Source organism: Mobula birostris, chromosome 31 (genome assembly GCF_030028105.1).
Source record: "Mobula birostris isolate sMobBir1 chromosome 31, sMobBir1.hap1, whole genome shotgun sequence".
Taxonomy (NCBI): domain Eukaryota; kingdom Metazoa; phylum Chordata; class Chondrichthyes; order Myliobatiformes; family Myliobatidae; genus Mobula; species Mobula birostris.
Window position 1 is genome coordinate 36,215,360 of NC_092400.1, and position 18,554 is coordinate 36,233,913.

The window sequence follows — 18,554 nt, forward strand, 5'->3', positions numbered from 1 at the left end:
ACCCCCTTCGAGTATCGCTGTCTCCCATCACCCCAGGGCTTCCATTGATTCAGCGATATTGGTGTGTTGCAATGATTTTATACAGTCATACAGGGAAAATATTTGCTGGGCGTTTAATATCCAAATATTACTTAAAATGTTATGATGCTATTGACTTATAAGTGACCTATATAACCATATAACAATTACAGTACGGAAACGGGCCATCTCTCCCCTTCTAGTCCGTGCCGAACGCTACTCTCACCTAGTCCCGCCAAACGCTAATCTCACCTAGTCTCACTGACCTACACTCAGCCCATAACCCTCCATTCCTTTCCTGTCCATATACCTATCCAATTTTTCTGTAAATGATTGTATCGAACCTGCTTCTGCCACTTCTACTGGAAGTTCGTTCAACACTTACTTCAAGCTCCCCTGATAATTGACTTATCATTATATCCATGCGAGGAAAATTTGCGCTGTGTTTAATATTAAATTCGTTAGATAAAGCTTTTTAGAAACAAAATTGAGTGTATTACCCACTTATCACCTATATTCCGGTAGTGATTAACACCCACCCCCACGAACAGAATCGCCAAAAAGGATTTGCTCGGGGGGTGGGGGGGGGAAGGAATCGGCAGGTCACGACGTGCATGCGCATTGGTGCCCGCGCAAGGCTTCATGGTCATTGTAGTCTTTTGGGTAAACAATGCATTTGACTGCTACTCTTGTTCGTTGGCAACCCCCCCCCACCCCTCCCCCCCCCACCCTGGTCGGCCGGTCCGCAAGAATATTGTCAATATTAAACCGGTCCGCAGTGCAAAAAAGGTTGGGGACCCCTGCTCTACATCTCTTGTTCTCAGTATTATTTATATGTTATTTAATTTGCACAGTTTGTCTTCTTTTGTACGTTGGTTGTTTGTCAGTCTTTGTGGGTAGTTTCTCATTGATTCTACTGTATTTCTTTGTTCTATTGTATTTGTCCGCAAGAAAATGGATCTCAAGGTAGTAGATGGTGACGTATAAGTACTTAGATAATAAATCTACTTTGAACTTTGATCGACAACCTGGACAAAATCAAAGCAAAACTTTTCTAAGCATTGTCACTAATTTGCCATTAGTAGCAATGAGAGGCGTTTGCACTCAAAGGATCACAATGGAACTAAAGGTAAGGATTAATTTTGCCATAGTTAATCCACTGTAAAAGATTTGTTACGTCCACCAAGGGAAGACTGGAAAACCAGTCCCAAGCATTTAACAGCCCTGTTTTGGTGGCTAAACAGCACAAGGTGCTTCTTAACTACTGACCTCTTTCCTCTCCGCGTCGTTCATCCCAAACTGGTAGTGTCCCAGGAGGAATGGCCACACTTCCTTCCGAATCTCCGCCTCAATTCCTCCATAGTAAATGAGTCGCAGCAGCTCCTGTTCCTCGTAGCTCTGCAGTTTTGTATAAAGAAGGAGCACACCTCATTATTTCTTCAATCTCGTCATGGGGCAAAAGTCAACACTGAATGCCTCCCCCCTTCCCATAACCACAAAGGTTAATGCTTGGAAACCTTACATGTAGATCCCCTGATCAGGAAAAATATGCAATTATTCCTCGGTCTAGAAACTGGATGGCTTATCATTGGAATGAAAACAATGTCAGGTTATCAAGTTCTAACCTTACCTGGGCTAAGCAAAGATTTCTGGGTGAAACAGCACCGATTCCATTATTGAACCCGGTATTTCTGGGTGAAACAGCACCGATCCTATTATCAAGCCCCGTATTTCTGGGTGTAATTGCACCGATCCCATTATCATAGAAATATAGAAAATCTACAGCACGATACAGGCCCTTCGGCCCACAAAGCTGTGCTGAACATGTCCTTACCTCTGAAATTACCTAGGGTTACCCATAGCCCCCTATTTTTCTGAGCTCCATGTACCTGTCCAGGAGTCTCTTAAAAGACCCTATCATATCCACCTCCACCACCATCGCTGGTAATCGAGCCTGGCATTTCTGGGTGTAACTGTACTGATCCCATTAACAAACCCAGTATTTCTGGCTTCATTCCACACCCACTGTACCCTTGTGTCAGGCAAACATTCACTCTTGTCCCCCTCCTACTGGGAAGAAGATACAAACTCTGGCAACCACTTAACACCAGGCTCAAGGAGCGCTTCTATACCGCTGTTCTAAGATTACTGAAAGGACCTCTTGTATGGCAGGATGGACTCTTGACCTCATCATGGCCCTCGCACCTTACTGCCCGTCTCCACTGCACATTTTCTGCAACTGACCGTGGTATTATTGGTGATCCCAAGTACGACCTCGATGTACTGTTGTGATGAAATAACCTGTACATTTCTGTCTTCGGTATATCGATATAGTTAGGGTGATTTTATGTACTGCACTGCACTGCTACCACAAAAAATTAAACGGATTTCATGACATATGTGAGTGATGATCAACCTGATTCTGATACGGGTCTCTACTTGGGACTGAGAGTGGGAAGGGGGCAAGGAGCCACGAATCATGGTTGGGAAAGGAGGAAGGGAGAGAGGAGAGAGCGGGAAGCACCAGAGGCACATCTTGTAATGATCAATAAACCAATTGTTTGGAATCAAATGACTTCGCCTATTGTCTCAGGGCTGGGTGTGTCTGTACCTGCACCACCCCCACGCCCCGGCACTCCTTCTCTGCCACCCGTCCCACACCCCTCCGGTAGCACTCCACCCTCACCATTCCCAACATCCTTTGCTCCCGCCAGATTTACAAACTCGCTCTCCGTCTCACGTTGACTACTGTGCAAAAATCTTAGGCATCCTAGCTACACACATGACTTTATACGTATATACATGCCGCGGCAACGACCTGGCACTCAACGTCAGTAAGACGAAAGAGCTGATTGTGGACTTCAGGGAGAGTAAGATGAAGGAACACATACCAATCCTCATAGAGGGATCAAAAGTGGAGAGAGCGAGCAGTTTCAAGTTCCTGGGTGTCAAGATCTCTGAGGATCTAACCTGGTCCCAACATATCAATGCAGTTATAAAGAAGGCAAGACAGCAGCTATACTTCATTAGGAGTTTGAAGAGATTTGGCATGACAACAAATACACTCAAAAACTTCTATAGTTGTACCGTGGAGAGCATTCAGACAGGCTGCATCACTGTCTGGTATGGAGGGGCTACTGCACAGGACCGAAAGAAGCTGCAGAGGGTTGTAAATCTAGTCAGCTCCATCCTGGGAATTAGCCTACAAAGTACCCAAAACATCTTTAGGGAGCGGTGTCTCAGGAAGGTAGTGTCCATTATTAAGGACCTCCAGCACCCAGGGCATGCCCTTTTCTCACTGTTACCATCAGGTAGGAGGTACAGAAGCCTGAAGACACACACTCAGTGATTCAGGAACAGCTTCTTCCCCTCTGCCATCCGATTCCTACATGGACATTGAACCCTTGGACACTACCTTACTTTTTTTAATATACAGTATTTCTGTTTTTGCATGTTTTAAAAAATCTATTCAATATATGTAAAACACATCAAAGTTGCTGGTGAACGCAGCAGGCCAGGCAGCATCTCTAGGAAGAGGTGCAGTCGACGTTTCAGGCCGAGACCCTTCGTCAGGACTAACTTTGTCGTTCGTCCTGACGAAGGGTCTCGGCCTGAAACGTCCACTGCACCTCTTCCTAGAGATGCTGCCTGGCCTGCTGCATTCACCAGCAACTTTGATGTGTGTTGCTTGAATTTCCAGCATCTGCAGAATTCCTGTTGTTTGCGTATTCAATATATGTAACTGACTTACTTGTTTATGTATTATTATTTTTATTTTATTATTTTTTTCTCTGCTAGATTATGTATTACATTGAACTGCTGCTGCTAAGTTAACAAATTTCACATTACATGCCGGTGATGATAAACCTGATCCCGATTCCAATTCTAATTCTGACTTTTGCACAGTTTTGTATGTTTGTCAGGAGAGCATCCGATGATGTCTGTATGCAGAGATCCCATTTCCAGGTTTAAAAGACTGGCACAACATTGTGGGCCAGAGGGCCTACACTGTGTGGTACTGTTTTATATTCCAGTTTCAATGTACACTCAGGGGCCACTTTATTAGGCACCTCCCGCACCTCCTGTACCCAATAAAGTGGCCACCTAGTGTATAGTCATGGTCTTCTGCTGCTGTAGCCCATCCACTTCAAGGTTCAGTGTGTTGTGCATTCAGAGATGCTCTTCTGCACATCACTACAGTAACGCATGGTTATTTGAGTTACTGTCACCTTCCTGTCAGCTTCAACCAATCTGGCCAATCTTCCTGTCAGCTTCAACCAATATCTTCTGTCCTCTCTCATTCCACAGTCAAAGTCACTTAGATCCCATTTCTTCCCCGTTCTGAAGTTTGGTCTGAACAACTGAACCTCTTGACCATGTCTGCATGCTTTTATACATTCAGTTGCTGTCACATGGTTGACTGGATGTTTGCTTTAGCGAGGTGTACAGGTGTATCTAATAAAATGGCCAGTGCGTCTGAACAATGTTTTATATAATCGCAACATGAATTACCCAATTTCTCCCCATTTCGTCATCATCTCTACCCTTCATCTACCCACACAGCCAATACCCTACCAAACAAACATGGAGACCCTCAAGGTCCAAAGAAAGATATTAAGTGCTGGTCAGGTCCAAAGGGCCGATCTGACTCTGCTCTACAAGCTCGTTTCTGCCCCTCCTTCGCCACTCACCCTTCTGTCCTGGAGGAAGCTGTGCCAAATCTCTCTGGTGAGGCCACAGCCTGCGTTGGAGGGCGCCACTGGACTGATGATGGTGTGGTTGACGAGTGCGGACAGGTGCGTCCTCACAGTGGACAGGTGCCTGCAGTAGGCGAGCCCTGAGAAGCAGAACAAGGCACAGGAGCTCTGAGTCGACAGTTGCATTTACATTTCCATCCCCAGTCAGTAGCATTAGATGTGTTGTACAATCACATCAGTGCATCCTACCCTCCTTCAGACCGCCATTCCAACCGACCTCAACCCGATCAATTTCAGACGCAAAGCACAATGTGTCAACGCCAGCATACAATGTGCTCAGGGTGAGCTCCCTGTGCAAACGGACAGATAGAACAGTACAACACCTTCAACCCATGATACTGTGCCAACCCTTTAACCTACTCAAAGTCCGACCTAACTCTTCCATCCTGCATAGAAATGCATTTCTCCATTTTACTTTCATCCACGTGCCAATCTAACGTTTCTTAACTGTACTAATGTATCTGCCTCTACCACAACTCCTGGCAGAGTGTTCCATACACCTACCCACTCTCTATTAAAAAACTACCTTGACCTTTCCTCCAAACGCCTTAAAATTATGTCCCTTCATATTAGTCATTTCTGCCGTGAGAAAAAGTTTCTGGCTGTCCGCTTGATTTATGCTTCTTTTCATCTTGTACACCTCGATCAAATCACCTCTCATTCTCCTTCATCCCAAAGAGAAAAGCCCTAGCTCGCTCAACCTGTACACATAAGACATGCTCCCCAATCCAGACAGCGTCCTGGTAAATCACTTCTGCACCCTCTCTAAAGCTTCCACTTCCTTCCTATAATGATGTGAGCACAGGTGTGGTCTAACCAGGGGTTTACAATATTACTTCATGGACTGGACTAACCCCGTTTTTATTCCCTACGTTCCCATCAATGTCCCCCCGATTTCACCATTCACCTACACATGGGGGGAGCAATGTACAGCAGCCAATTAACTCACATCCCTGGTAATGTGGGAGAAATTAACCCTCCAGCCCCCACATCCCTGGTAATGTGGGAGAAACTAACCCTCCGACTCCCATGTCCCTAGTAATGGGGGAGAAATTAACCCTCTAGCCCCCACATCCCTGGTAATGTGGGAGAAATTCACCTCCGACCCCCCCATGTCCCTGGTAATGTGGGAGAAATTAACCCTCCGACCCCGACATCCCTGGTAACATGGAAGAAATTAATCCACCCACCCATCCGCACGTCCTTGATATGTGGGAGAAATTAACTCTCCGACTTGATTGCACAGGATTGAATCGGGTCGCTGGAGCTATAAGGCAGCAGCTCCGCTCACTGCAGCACTGTGCCAACCCTTACTTGCAAAAACTCTTCGCATCCAAGCAACACACAAAAAACGTTGGAAGAAATCAACAGGCCAGGCAGCACCTATGGAAAAGAGTCAACAGTCGGCGGCTCAGGCCGAGACCTTTCATCAGGACTGGAGAAAAAAGATGAGAAGTCAGAGTAAAAAGGTCAGAGAAATACCAGGTAGTAGGGGATAGGTGAAACCAGCAGAGGCAGAGGGGTGAAGTAAAGGGCTGGGAAGTCCATTGGTGAAAGAGCTACAGGGCTGGAGAAGGGGGAATCTGACAGCAGAGGGCAGAAAGCCATGAAAGGGAAGCGGGTGGGGCACCAGAGGGAGGTGATGGGCGGGTAAGAGAAGGTGTGAGAGGGAAAAGGGAATGGTGAGTGTGGGGGGGGGCATTACCGCAAGTTCGACAAATCGATGTTCATGCCATGTGGTTGGAGGCTACCCAGATGGAATATAAGATGTTGCTCCTCCAACCTGAGTGTGGCCTCATCGCGGAAGTAGAGGAGACCATGGACTGACATGTCGGAATGGGAATAGGAAGTGGAATTAAAATGGGTGGTCAGTGCTCGGCAAAGCAGACTCCCAATCTACATCGGGTCTCACCAATATACAGGAGGCCACACAGGGAGCACCAGATACGGTAGATGACCCCAACAGACTCGCAAGTGAAGTGCCGCCTCACCCAGAAGGACTGTTTGAGACCCTGAATGGTAGTGAGGGAGGAGGTGTTGGGGCAGGTATAGCACTTGTTCTGTTTGCAAGGATAACTGCCAGGAGGAAGATCAGTGGGGAGGGATGAATGGACGAGGGAGTCACATAGGGAGCAATCCCTGTGTAGTAGAAAGTGGGGGAGGGAAAGATGTGCTTGGTGGTGGGATTCAGTTGGAGATGACAGAAGTTATGGAGAATGGTAGGTCAAATACGATGGCAGAATGCAGTATTAATGGTAAGACTCTTGGCAGTGTGGAGGATCAGAGGGATCTTGGGGTCCGAGTCCATAGGACACTCAAAACTGCTACGCAGGTTGACTCTGCATTGCCCTTCATCAATCGTGGGACTGAGTTTAAGAGCCAAGAGGTAATGTTGCAGCTATATAGGACCCTGGTCAGACCCCACTTGGAGTACTGTGCTCAATTCTGGTTGCCTCACTACAGGAAAGATGTGGAAACCATAGAACGGGTGCAGAAGATATTTACAAGGATGTTGCCTAGATTGGGGAGCATACCTTATGAAAACAGGTTGAGTGAACTCGGCCTTTTTGCCTTGGAGCGACGGAAGATGAGAGGTGACCTGATAGAGGTGTACAAAATAATGCGAGGCATTGATCATGTGGATAGTCAAAGACTTTTTCCCAGGGCTGAAATGGCTAGCATGAGCGGGCATAGTTTTAAGGTGCTTGGAACTAGGTACAAAGGAGATGTCAGGGGCAAGTTTTTTTACGCAGGAAGTGGTGAGTGCATGGAATGGGCTGCCAGTGGCAGTGGTGGAGGTGGAAATGATAGGGTCTTTTAAGAGACTCCTGGATAGGTACATGGAGCTTAGACGAATAGAGGGCTATGGGTAAGCTTAGGTAGTACTAGGGTAAGGACATGTTCGGCACAGCTTTGTGGGACGAAGGGCCTGTATTGTGCTGTAGGTTTTCCAATTATATGCCGGACAGGGAGGTTGGTGGATTGGTAGGTGAAAACAAGAGGAACCCTATCCCTGGTGGGGTGGTGGGAGTACAGGGTGAGAGATGTGCGCGAAATAGAAGATGGAAGAGATGCAGTTGAGGGCAGCACTGATGGTGGAGGAAGGGAAGCCCCTTCCTTTGAAGAAGGAGGACATCTCCTTAGTTCTGGAATGAAAAGCCTCATCCTGAGAGCAGATGCAGCTGAGACAGAGGAGTTGAGAGAAGGGGATGGCGTTTTTACAAGTAATGGAGTGGGTAGAGGTATCGTCCAGGTAGCTGAGAGAGTCCATGGGTTTATAATAGATATCAGGAGAAAAGCTGCCTCCACAGTCAGACAGAGAGATCGAGAAATGGAGGGAGGTGTCGGAAATGGACCAGGTAAATTTCAGGGCAGGGTGGAAGGGGAGACAAAGTTGACGAAGTTGATGAGATCCACATAGGTGCAGAATAGGCTTGGAACATAGACTATTCCATGTAGCCGACAAAAATGCAGGCAGAGATGGTACCCATGCCAGTGTCCATGGCTATACCTTTTGTTTGAAAGAAGTGGGAGGAGCCGAAGGAGAAATTATTGAGAGTGAGGACAAGTTCCGCTAGGCAGAGGAATCCAGTTAATTTCCTTGTGGAAAAGGCCAAAATAACTGGAAAACAGGACGTTGCTTTGCAAACTGAAAGACAGAGTGACAGAACTGGGAGCTCAATGCACTGAACTCAAGGAAGGACATCAAAGCAGCATCCATCATCAGGGGCCCCCACTGCCCAAGTACGTACCAGCCCTCCCCACCAATGAGCACATCTACATGGAGTGCTGTCGTAAAGAAACAGCATCCATCGTTAGGGACCCCCACCACCCAGGACATGCTCTCTTCTCACTGCTGCCATCAGGAAGAAGGTACAGGAGCCTCAGGACCCACACCACCAGCTTCACGAACAATTACTACCCCTCAGCTATCAGGATCCTGAACCAGAGGGGATAACTTCACTTAACTTCACTTGCCCCATCATTGAAATGTTCCCACAATCTATGGACTCATTTTCAAGGCCATCTTATGTTCTCCATAGTTATTGCTTATTTATTTTTATAATTATTTCTTTCTTTTTGTATTTGCACAGTTAGTCATCTTTTGCACATTGGTTGAACACACAAGTTGGGCGGTTTTTCATTGATTCTGTTAAGGTTATTATTCTATTTTGGATTTATTGAGTATGCCCACAGGACAGTGAATCCCAGGGTTTTATAAGTTGACATATATGTACTTTGATAACTTTGAACATACATCCATAGAATGCTCTGGACAGGATCTGGTACTTCATGTTGTCGCAAAGCATCTTCAGAGGTGTCCTGGTGGGAAAATGGAGAAAGATCACAGCAACTCTACTTTGTTTGCCTCTATTTTCTTACAAGTTTCGGCATGTCACCTTGAACCTCTATAGATGCACAGTGGAGAATATCCTGACTGGTTGTATCATGGCCTGGAATGGATTTCCCAGGAACAGAGAAGTCTGTAGGAAGTGGTGGATACTGCCACGTCCAATACAGGCAAAGCTCTCCCCACCATTGAGTACATTCACAAGGAGTGCTGGCACAAGAAAGCAGCATCCATCATCAAATCCCCCACCATCCAGGCTGAGTTCTCTTTGGGCTAATTACAGGAGCCTTAGATCCCACACAACTAGTTTTGGGAACAGTTATTACCCTACAACCATCAGGCTCTTGAACCAGTGTGGATAACTTCACTCACCACTACTCTGAACAGATTCCACAACCTACAGACTTATTTTCAAGAACTCTACAACTCGTCTTCTCAGTATTATTTGTTTTTATTTGCACAGTTTGTCTTCTTTAGCACACTGGTTGTTTGTCAGTCTTTGTTTATGTAGTTTTTCATAAATTCCATTGTGTTTCTTTATTTCACCATAAATGTCTGCAAGAAAATGAATCCCATGGTGACATATTTGTAATTTGGTAATAAATTTACTTTGACTAAACCCATGAACTGGAAAAAGCATCATCACATCGAAGGGGCAGACAGCATCATGGCTTGTATCAGTACAAAACCACTCTTCTCACTGCCACCATTGGGCAGGAGGTACAGAAGCCTAGGGTCTCACACCAGCAAGTTCAGTAGTGTTACCCTGAAACCATCAGGGTCTTGACCCGGTGTGGATAGGATAGGTTCACTCACCACTGCTCTGAACTGATTCTACTGATACGATGGGTTCACTCACCACTGCTCTGAACTGATTCTACTACCTACAGACTCACTTTCATGGACTCTTTACAAGTCATGATCTCAGTATTACTTTCATTTGCCCAGTATGCCTACTTTTTCCATTCTGTTTGTCAGACTTTGTCTGTTTACGCACAGTTTTTCATAAAACTCTATTGTGTTTCATTTACCCTGTAATTATAGGCACCTGTTAGTCTCATGAGACCATGGATTGCGCCTTGAAAGGTTTCCAGGGCGCAGGCCTGGGCAAGGTTGTATGGAAGACCAGCAGTTGCCCATGCTACAAGTCTCCCCTCTCCATACCACCGATGTTATCCAAGGGAAGGGCACTAGGGTCGATACAGCTTGGCACCGGTGTCGTCGCAGAGCAATGTGTGGTTAAGTGCCTTGCTCAAGGACACAACACGCTGCCTCAGCCAAGGCTCGAACTAGCGACCTTCAAATCACTAGACAAATGCCTTAGCCACTTGGCCACACGCCAACATTTATCCTGTAAATGCTGTAAGAAAATGAATCATGAGGTAGTTCATGGTAACTTATACCTACTTTGATAATAAATTTACTTTGACATTTGAACTTAAAATGAGGTTCAGGCTAAGACTTCAACAATCCTTCAACACCCTCACCCCACCCATCATTTTATAGCCCGACACTGGCCGAGCGAGCCAAACTGTTCTGAACAAACGTGTCCTTGTGATTCACGACACACTGCACAGCGTGCTCCAGTGTCGCGGCTGGAAGAGCTGCTGCCTCTCAGTGACAGTGGTACTGTCTGTGTGAGGCTGCACATTCTCCCTGTGGCCATGAGGGATTTCCTCCGGGTGCTCCGGTTTCCTCCGACATCCCAACATTTCTGGTTGGCCACTGCAAACTCTCCCTGGAGTGGAAGAATCGAAGAAGTCAATCAGGGCCTTCGAAGGGGAATTGGAGAAGCACATGGGGAGAGAATAATTTGCAGTGCTGATGGGGAATGGAAGTATTTGACTCACTCTGCTGGGAGGTGAGATAGATCTAGGGGCGAAGGGCCACCTTAACCACTCTGTGCTACCACTGAATGATACATTTAGGATGCAAGGTTAGCAACAATCTGCTGAGGCAACCTCAGGGTTGGGGACGTGTGAGTGGGTAGGGGGAGAGCTGTTAGCGTTTTGGGTCAAAGCTTTACATCAAGGTGGGATTTAATGTTTTGTTTTATAGGGGCGGCACGCCAGTGTAACAGTTAGTGTAACAACCCAGGTTCAATTCCTGTCGCTATCTGTAAGGAGTTTGTACCTTCTTCTTCCTCCCACATTCCAAAGATGAATGGAAATAACAGGTTAGTTGGTCATACGAGTGTAACTGGGCAGTGCAAGCTCGAAGGGCTGTCTCTCTAGCTAGACAGATGCTGGCCAGTTTTTCTAGACCTCTCGAAGAAGCTGTGCAGGTGTTCCCTCAAGCAGTGGAGAATTCCATCTATAACATTACTATTCAACCCCATCCCCAGCCCCCCACACTTTCCATTCCCCGCCGTACCTCTCGTGATTGCAGCCATTGGATGGCCCGCCGTCGGACGAGCCGCTCTGGGAGCACGAGGAGCAGGAGGACTTCCGGACATTCGGCTGCCACATGAGAGGGATGCCGCCCCCCTGAACGTCCATCAAGTCCTGCGGTACTGCAACCAGACACAAGAACCAAGCGTAAGCCGCCAGCCGCCAGCCTCCAGGGAGTGAACCAACCGAGCACAAGGAAGAGGATGCAAGCAACACTGGGAACAGCGTGATCATGGGCTGACACAGGAAAGCAGCATCCATCATCAAGGAAGCGCAATATCCAGGCCATGCTCTCTTCTTGCTGTTGTCACTGGGAAGGAGGAACAGGAGCCTCAGGTCCCACTCCACCAACTTCCAGAACAGTTACTACCCTTCAACCACCAGGGTAATTTCACTCTCCTCAACACTGAACTATTTCCACAAGCTGACTCACTTTCAACGGCTCAACAACTCACTTTCTCAGAATTATTAGTAGGTACTTAATTAATTAGTCAAAGGTTATGGCTACGGGGAGACTGCAGGAGCATGGGGTTGAGAGGGATAATAAATCAGCCCATGATTGAATGGCAAAGCAGATTTGATGGGCCAGATGGCTTAATTCTGCTCCTATGTCTTATGATCTAGATACGCTGGTTGAGAACACTTGTCTTCATAAGCCACGTTATAGAATATGGTCTTTTGGGCTGAAATGGCTAACTCATCTTTGCAAGAACCCTCCTTCTGAGCAGACCTGGACGTCAGTTACTTGAGACCACACCAGTCTAGTTCCAAAGACACCATATTCCTGCAGGAAGAATACCAGCAGTGAGCAGCAGTCCAACAACTCATACCTCACCCACCTAATACCAGACTCTTTGGGACTGGCTCACCTGGTGATAACTTACCAATCTCGGGGTTGGTGCCTGGGAAGATGATTCTGAAAACGTAGTCTGTCGCCTCCTCCTCCTCTTTGTCAGAGTTGGACTCGGCAGATCCCGGGGGGCTTCTTTTCCGCAGCTTTGGGAAGACCTTGCCCTGGAACCGAAAGTACAGAAAGGTACCACTGGACCAGCTAAGCCAGCCTGAGCTTTTAAAGTGACCAGTCTACAGTTCAGCAACATTTGCAATATTCTTCATTAAATTCCCTTTATACACAAAGGGGAATAAAAGTCCTAAATCTGCAAATGTACACAATAGCTTGTATTAGTTCAAAAGGCAATAATGCACACAATGAATTCCTTATTGCTAACTCCGAATATGCATGGAAGGATATTTAACAGAGGGCAGCACAGTATCATAGCAGAGAGGGTAACGCTGTAAGTCTGTGGTTCAATTCCCGCAGCCGTCTGTAAGGAGTTTGCATGTTCTCCTCGTGACGGGCGGGTTTCCTCCGGGTGCTCTGGTTCCCTCCCACAGTCCAAAGCCATGTGGGCTAGGGTTAGTAAGTTGTGGCCGTGCTAAGTTGGTGCCATAAGCGTGGCAACACTTGCGGGCTGCCCCCAGCGCATCCTCAGACTGTGTTGGCCATTGACGCAAACGATACATTTCATTGTGTGTTTCGACGTACACGTGACAGATAAAACTCATCTTTAAATCTTTAATAAATCACAGAACCTGGATGATGATGGCATTCTGCAACTAATGGTCACTGACCTGAAATATTATCTCCTTACAGATGCTGCTGGACAATTTGAATATTTTCAGAATTTTCAGCTCCTTTCCATATTATACAGTAAATGTTAATGTAGTGATACAAATCTAGCAGGCTGGAATCCTAATTCCATGCGCTTACTGTGTGGAGTCTTCTTGTTCTCCCCGTGAGTGCATGGCTTTTCCTATAGTGCTCTAGTTTCTTCCTACATACCAGAGATGTGCCGTTTGGTAGATTAACTGGTGTAGGTGGATGATAGGAGAATTGAGGTGGGCAGCTTGCTGGGTGGGCGTTGGAACAAGTTGATAAGCATCTGAGAGAAAAGGTTTCAGGAAAACGCATGTCAAATTGGATTTCTTCCTACATCCTACACACATGGAGACATAGAGAGGTACAGAGGGGAGGGACAGTTTTGAGGTGATTAGTATAAGGCTTTGCAGTGCCAGCTGTACGATCGAGGTACACTGGAGTTTGCACGTTCACCCCATGAATGCATGAATGCACCCCATCTAGCCTCCTCCCTCATACCAAAGGTGCACAGGTTGGGGTTAGTAAGTTGTGGGCTGTGGGCAAGCTCACCAGAAGTGAGGTGACACTTGCTGGCTGACCACCCCCCAGTACATCTCTGGATTGTGTTGGTCATTGATTCCACATCTAATCTACTTTAATGAATTGGCCAGTAGTGGTTACAACAATCAGCGTAAATTGCTTGCAGTGTGTGAGGGAGAGGTAGAGTGCGGGCACGGGGTGGGGAGTGGTTGTTGGTGGATAGGAGTGGGGCAAGGAAATGTAGGTGTGGCTTAATGGGTGTTTTATGGTCAATGCAGACTGGGTGAGGCAAAGCACGAACAAGAGAAAATTAGCAGATGCTGGAAATCCGAGCAACACACCCAAAATGCTGGGAGAACTCAGTCCTGCCAAAGGGTCTCAGCCTGAAACATCGACTGTACTCTTTTCCATAGATGCTGCCTGGCCTGTTGAGTTCCTCCAGCATTTTCTGTTGGATGAGGCAAAGATCAGCTTACGTCACCATGACTGGAGAGGGTATCAGCTAGTCATGTCATCTTCGGTCAATCTCTTGTAGGTTAAAGATTTAAAGTAGCTTAGCTTTATTTGTCACACGTACATCAACACAGTAAAATTTGTCTTTTGTGTCAACGACTAACACAGTCCAAGACTGTGCAGTTCACACGAGTTGCCACTACCAACACAGCATGCCCACAACTTACTATTCCTTACCCATACGTATTTTTTGGACTGTGGGAGGAAGCTGGAATATACAAACACCTTACAGACAGTGGCGGCAATTGAGACCCGATCTTAAAACTGAGGCTGTAAAGCTTTATGCCAATGTGCTGGCCCACAAAGTGCAAGCTTCCTCGTGACTGTGCTGCGGTGTAGAAGAACCCAATTCCCTCTGCCTTGAGGGTAACAGCATCTGCGCCCGTCCTTAGCATCACGTTAAAAGAGCAAACAGTCTGAAAACATGTTGTAGACTTTTGTTACCAAAGATTCGACTTTGCAGGTGCAGGGTGCCAGTGCAGGGAAATTCTACTTCCTCAGTTCTAGAACCTGGGTAGATGTGAACGGTACTTGGACAGTCCCCACACCCAGGTGAAGTTTGTCCACAGCACCATCACTTTCACTGGCAGTATTCTGCTCTCTGACAGTTCAGCACTCCTGAGATTAGAAAAGTTCAGCCCCATGGGAAGCAACACTGTTTCCAAACTATTTCCTAATAAAACCAACATTCCCAATGGTAGTGTGGCTCTTTCAAGCTTCTTCATCTACTGGGATCCCTCTAGTCTAATCTAAACAGACTTACATGAGATTATTGAAAGCTACAATTCTAAAATGACAAAATACCATTTAACTCTTCAAGCCAAATCTGGCATTCAGACATAATTTCTTATTTTTAACTCCATTCTCCTGCCTTCTGTCTATCATCCTTACCAATCAAGAACCGAGCAATGGCTTGGCCTCTACAGCCCATAGCTGTAAAAATCTCTTTCATATCTCCTTTTATTCCGAGACTGTGCGTCAGATCCTAGACCCTCTTACTAACGGAAACATCCTCTCCATTGGGTCGTCGTTCCTTTCCATGCCTTGTGGTGCATCGGGCCAGCAACCATGCCAGTTTTTTTAGCATTTCTGTCCGTTTTTTTACGAGGCCGAGTTGCTAGCTTGATGCTCCACCCAGCACGGATAGAAAGCGTGCAAGGAGCTGGCAGGAACTGAACCCGGGACCACTCGCCTGAAAGTCCAGTGTGGATGCCACTGCACCACCGGCCAGCTACCTTCCATCGAGTACGCGCCCAAAAGCAACACCTTCCTCAAATCTTAAGCCTTTCATTCTCTCCAGGACCAGCCCAATATTCCAAATTGTCTAAACACAAGAAAGTCTGCAGATGCCGGAAATCCAAAGTAACACACACAAAATGCTGGAGGAACTCAGAAGGTCAGGCAGCATCTCTGGAAATGGATAAACAGTTGACCCTTCATCAGGACTCGAAAGGAAGGAGAAAGATGCCAGAATAAAAAAGTGGGGTGGGGGGGGGGGGGGGGGGAGGACAGCTAGAAGGTGGTTGGTGAAGCTAGGTTGGGCTGGAGTGGAACAAATCTGATCGGAGAGGAGAGTGGGCTTTTGGTGGATGGTGTGGAGGTGCTCAATGAAGCAGTCCCCCAATCTACAATGGGTCTCACAGATGTAGAGGAGGCCCCAACAGTACTTCCATGCTCCTGTATTCTAGTCCTCTTCTGGGGATGGCCATTCAGAATGGTCATTCTGTTCAAACTTATAACCAAGACCTTAATTAAATTAAAATCATTAAGATTACCAGAGGCTGGAAATCTCCAAAAGTGGTGCGAACAGTCATCAGATCAGGTTCTGTCTATGGGAAAGGGGCCAATGCTTCAAAGTAAAGTCAAATTAAATTTATTATCAGGTGCGTACATGTCACCATTTACTACCCTGAGGTCCATTTTCTTGCAGGCATTCACATTAGAACAAAGAAATACAAGAGAATTAATGAAAAAGGGCACACAAAGACTGACGAACAACCAATGTGCAAAAGACGACAAACTGTGTAAACACCTGGAGGAAACCCACATGGTCACGGGGAGAACGTACAAACCGCAGACAGGCAGCGGTGGAATTGAACACAGAACGCTGGTACTGTAAGAACCCACAAATAATAAACAAGTAAACAAACAATACAGCTCTGAAGCCCTTCAGTAGAACTTGGAAAGAGAAAGTAAGCTTTGTTTAGGTTGCTCTGAGCATGGCAGGGAGGGTTAAGCTGTTGGTGAAACCTCTGGTTGATAGGTTAATGGGGGCAATTAGAGAGGAGAACACGGGATAGCCTCATCAACAACCTCTCAACAACCCTGACACTTCCTGCTACCACAGAGGCTGCCTGACCTGCTGTGTTTCCAGCGTTTTACGTATATACCTTTAAGCCACTGTTTCACATCAAGAATGTCAGTGTGAGGAACCTCTCTTTACCTTCCCTCTCTGTGACCACAAAGGAGGATCCAGCTGCCCTCGAGGCAAGAGGCCGTTCTCAAGACAGGAGAGGAATGCCAGAAGATGTCCTCCCTTGGGAAAGCGGAGCGGAGGTCTCTGAATGCCATCTTGACTCACCAGAACCACTGTGCCACCACTGTCAACTGTGGATATAAGGGAGAATGAAACCAAAGCATTACCACCAGAACTGGCACACTACCGTATTGGGTGGCCATTAACATTTCAGGCTCTTTGGCCAATAGCTGGCCTAGCTGGAAGTACTCTCTAAGGCTGTTGTTAGCTGCATCTCAAATGATTCTGAGAAGCTCTGAGTGAAGGTGAGGACTGAGAATGGGCTACAAATAGATTTAGTGTACGTAAGTCAGGAAATCATGTTATTGACATATAAAACTCTGGTTAGGCTGCATTTGGATTTTGTGTCTGGGTCTGGTCACCATATTACAGGAAGGATGAGGAGGCTTGGACTTCATGCAGAGGAAGCTGACCAAGATGTTGTCTGGATTAAAGAGTATTAGATATTTTTTTAAATTTATTGAGATACAGTGTGGAATAGGCCCTTCCAGCCCATTGAGCCGTGTCGTCCAGCAACCCCGGATTTAACCCTACCATAATCACCGGGCAATTTACAATGACCAATTAACCTATCAACCAATACATCTTTGGAGCACCCAGAGGAAACCCACGCGGTCATGGGGAGATCGTACAAACTCCTGACAGGCAGTGGTGGAACTGAATAGAGAACGCTGGTATTGTAAGATGTTGTACACTACTACGCCACACAATATTTTACGTATTAGAGACACGACATTTTAGATTGTTTACTCGGCGATGTCAGGAACTGAGGGAAACCTATTAGAAGTTTATAAAGTTCTAAAAGGTATGACAGAGCAGATGACTAGAGTCTTTTCCCAGGTACATATAGCCGAGGACACAGGGTTCAGGTGAGAGGGAGATTTAGGAAGGACAGGTTTTACAGAGTCACAGGTGCCTGGATTATGCTACCAGGGAAAGAAGTGGAAATAGATATGACAGCTATGTTTAGAGGCAGGTACATGAAGGGGTTAAGGATGGAGGGATATAGACCACATTCAGACAGACGGGCTACGGGCTTGATCGGATTAGCATCATGGTTAGCCCAGACATGGTGGGCCAAAGGGTACTGTTCTATGGTCAAAGTAAATGGAGATAAAGATGGAGATAAATGGCTTAGTTCTGCTGCAGTATTGTCCAGACGGCAGCACTGGGGACCAGTGTTGGAAAGTAATTTGGTGCCTCAATCTTTAGGATGAACTGGTGCAAAGACACAAACTTGGCAATAGGCGTTTCCGTTTCAAGGTGAAGATAATTTCCTTGCTGATTTTGCTGCATTTGCAACCTGCATCACGTACAGTGACGTTAGAAGGTTTATGGTCTGTGGAAGATCATCTGATTTATTTTTCAATTCACTGAGAGATTGTGGACAGCATTTATTGCTCATTGTTCACCGCCCTTAAAAAGGAGGAGGTGCCCTCAGAGCGAGCTGGAAAAGTCGACTGGCTTACTCAGCCAGAGATGCATTCATTTTTGGATATGAAGGGAAACAAAGTGTTGGGGGACAAGTAGAGGAAAGCGACTCTTCCACCACATGGACTGCAGTGCTTGAAGGCGTTGGCTCGTCACCCCCTCCCAAAGTCGGAAAAGGGACAATAAAGACTCGCACTGCCAACAAGCCCACAACCAACAATAAACCCTGAGGTGGTTGACTCATAATGACCAGACCCTTGGGCTTCTCCAGGCATCAAAAAGATGTGAAATTAAACCACACAAATTGTGAAATGTGGGACTGGAAATTTAAGCAGCATCAGATTTGGGTAATCTTCCCTAAACTGCTTCAGCAAGGATT

The 18,554-nt window shown here is 46.5% G+C and overlaps 1 protein-coding gene across 1 annotated transcript in view; it reads right to left on the minus strand.

Moving 5' to 3' along the window:
* Positions 1–18,554, minus strand: part of sgsm1a (small G protein signaling modulator 1a) — a 125,862-nt gene that overhangs the window by 50,259 nt on the left and 57,049 nt on the right. Inside the window, exons 10-15 of the mRNA XM_072247548.1 lie at positions 16,652–16,815; positions 12,401–12,530; positions 11,500–11,638; positions 9,034–9,098; positions 4,710–4,855; positions 1,288–1,416 (exon numbers count right to left, since the gene is read on the minus strand). Coding sequence (XP_072103649.1) covers positions 1,288–1,416; positions 4,710–4,855; positions 9,034–9,098; positions 11,500–11,638; positions 12,401–12,530; positions 16,652–16,815 — 773 coding nt within the window. The remainder of the gene's footprint in view (positions 1–1,287; positions 1,417–4,709; positions 4,856–9,033; positions 9,099–11,499; positions 11,639–12,400; positions 12,531–16,651; positions 16,816–18,554) is intronic.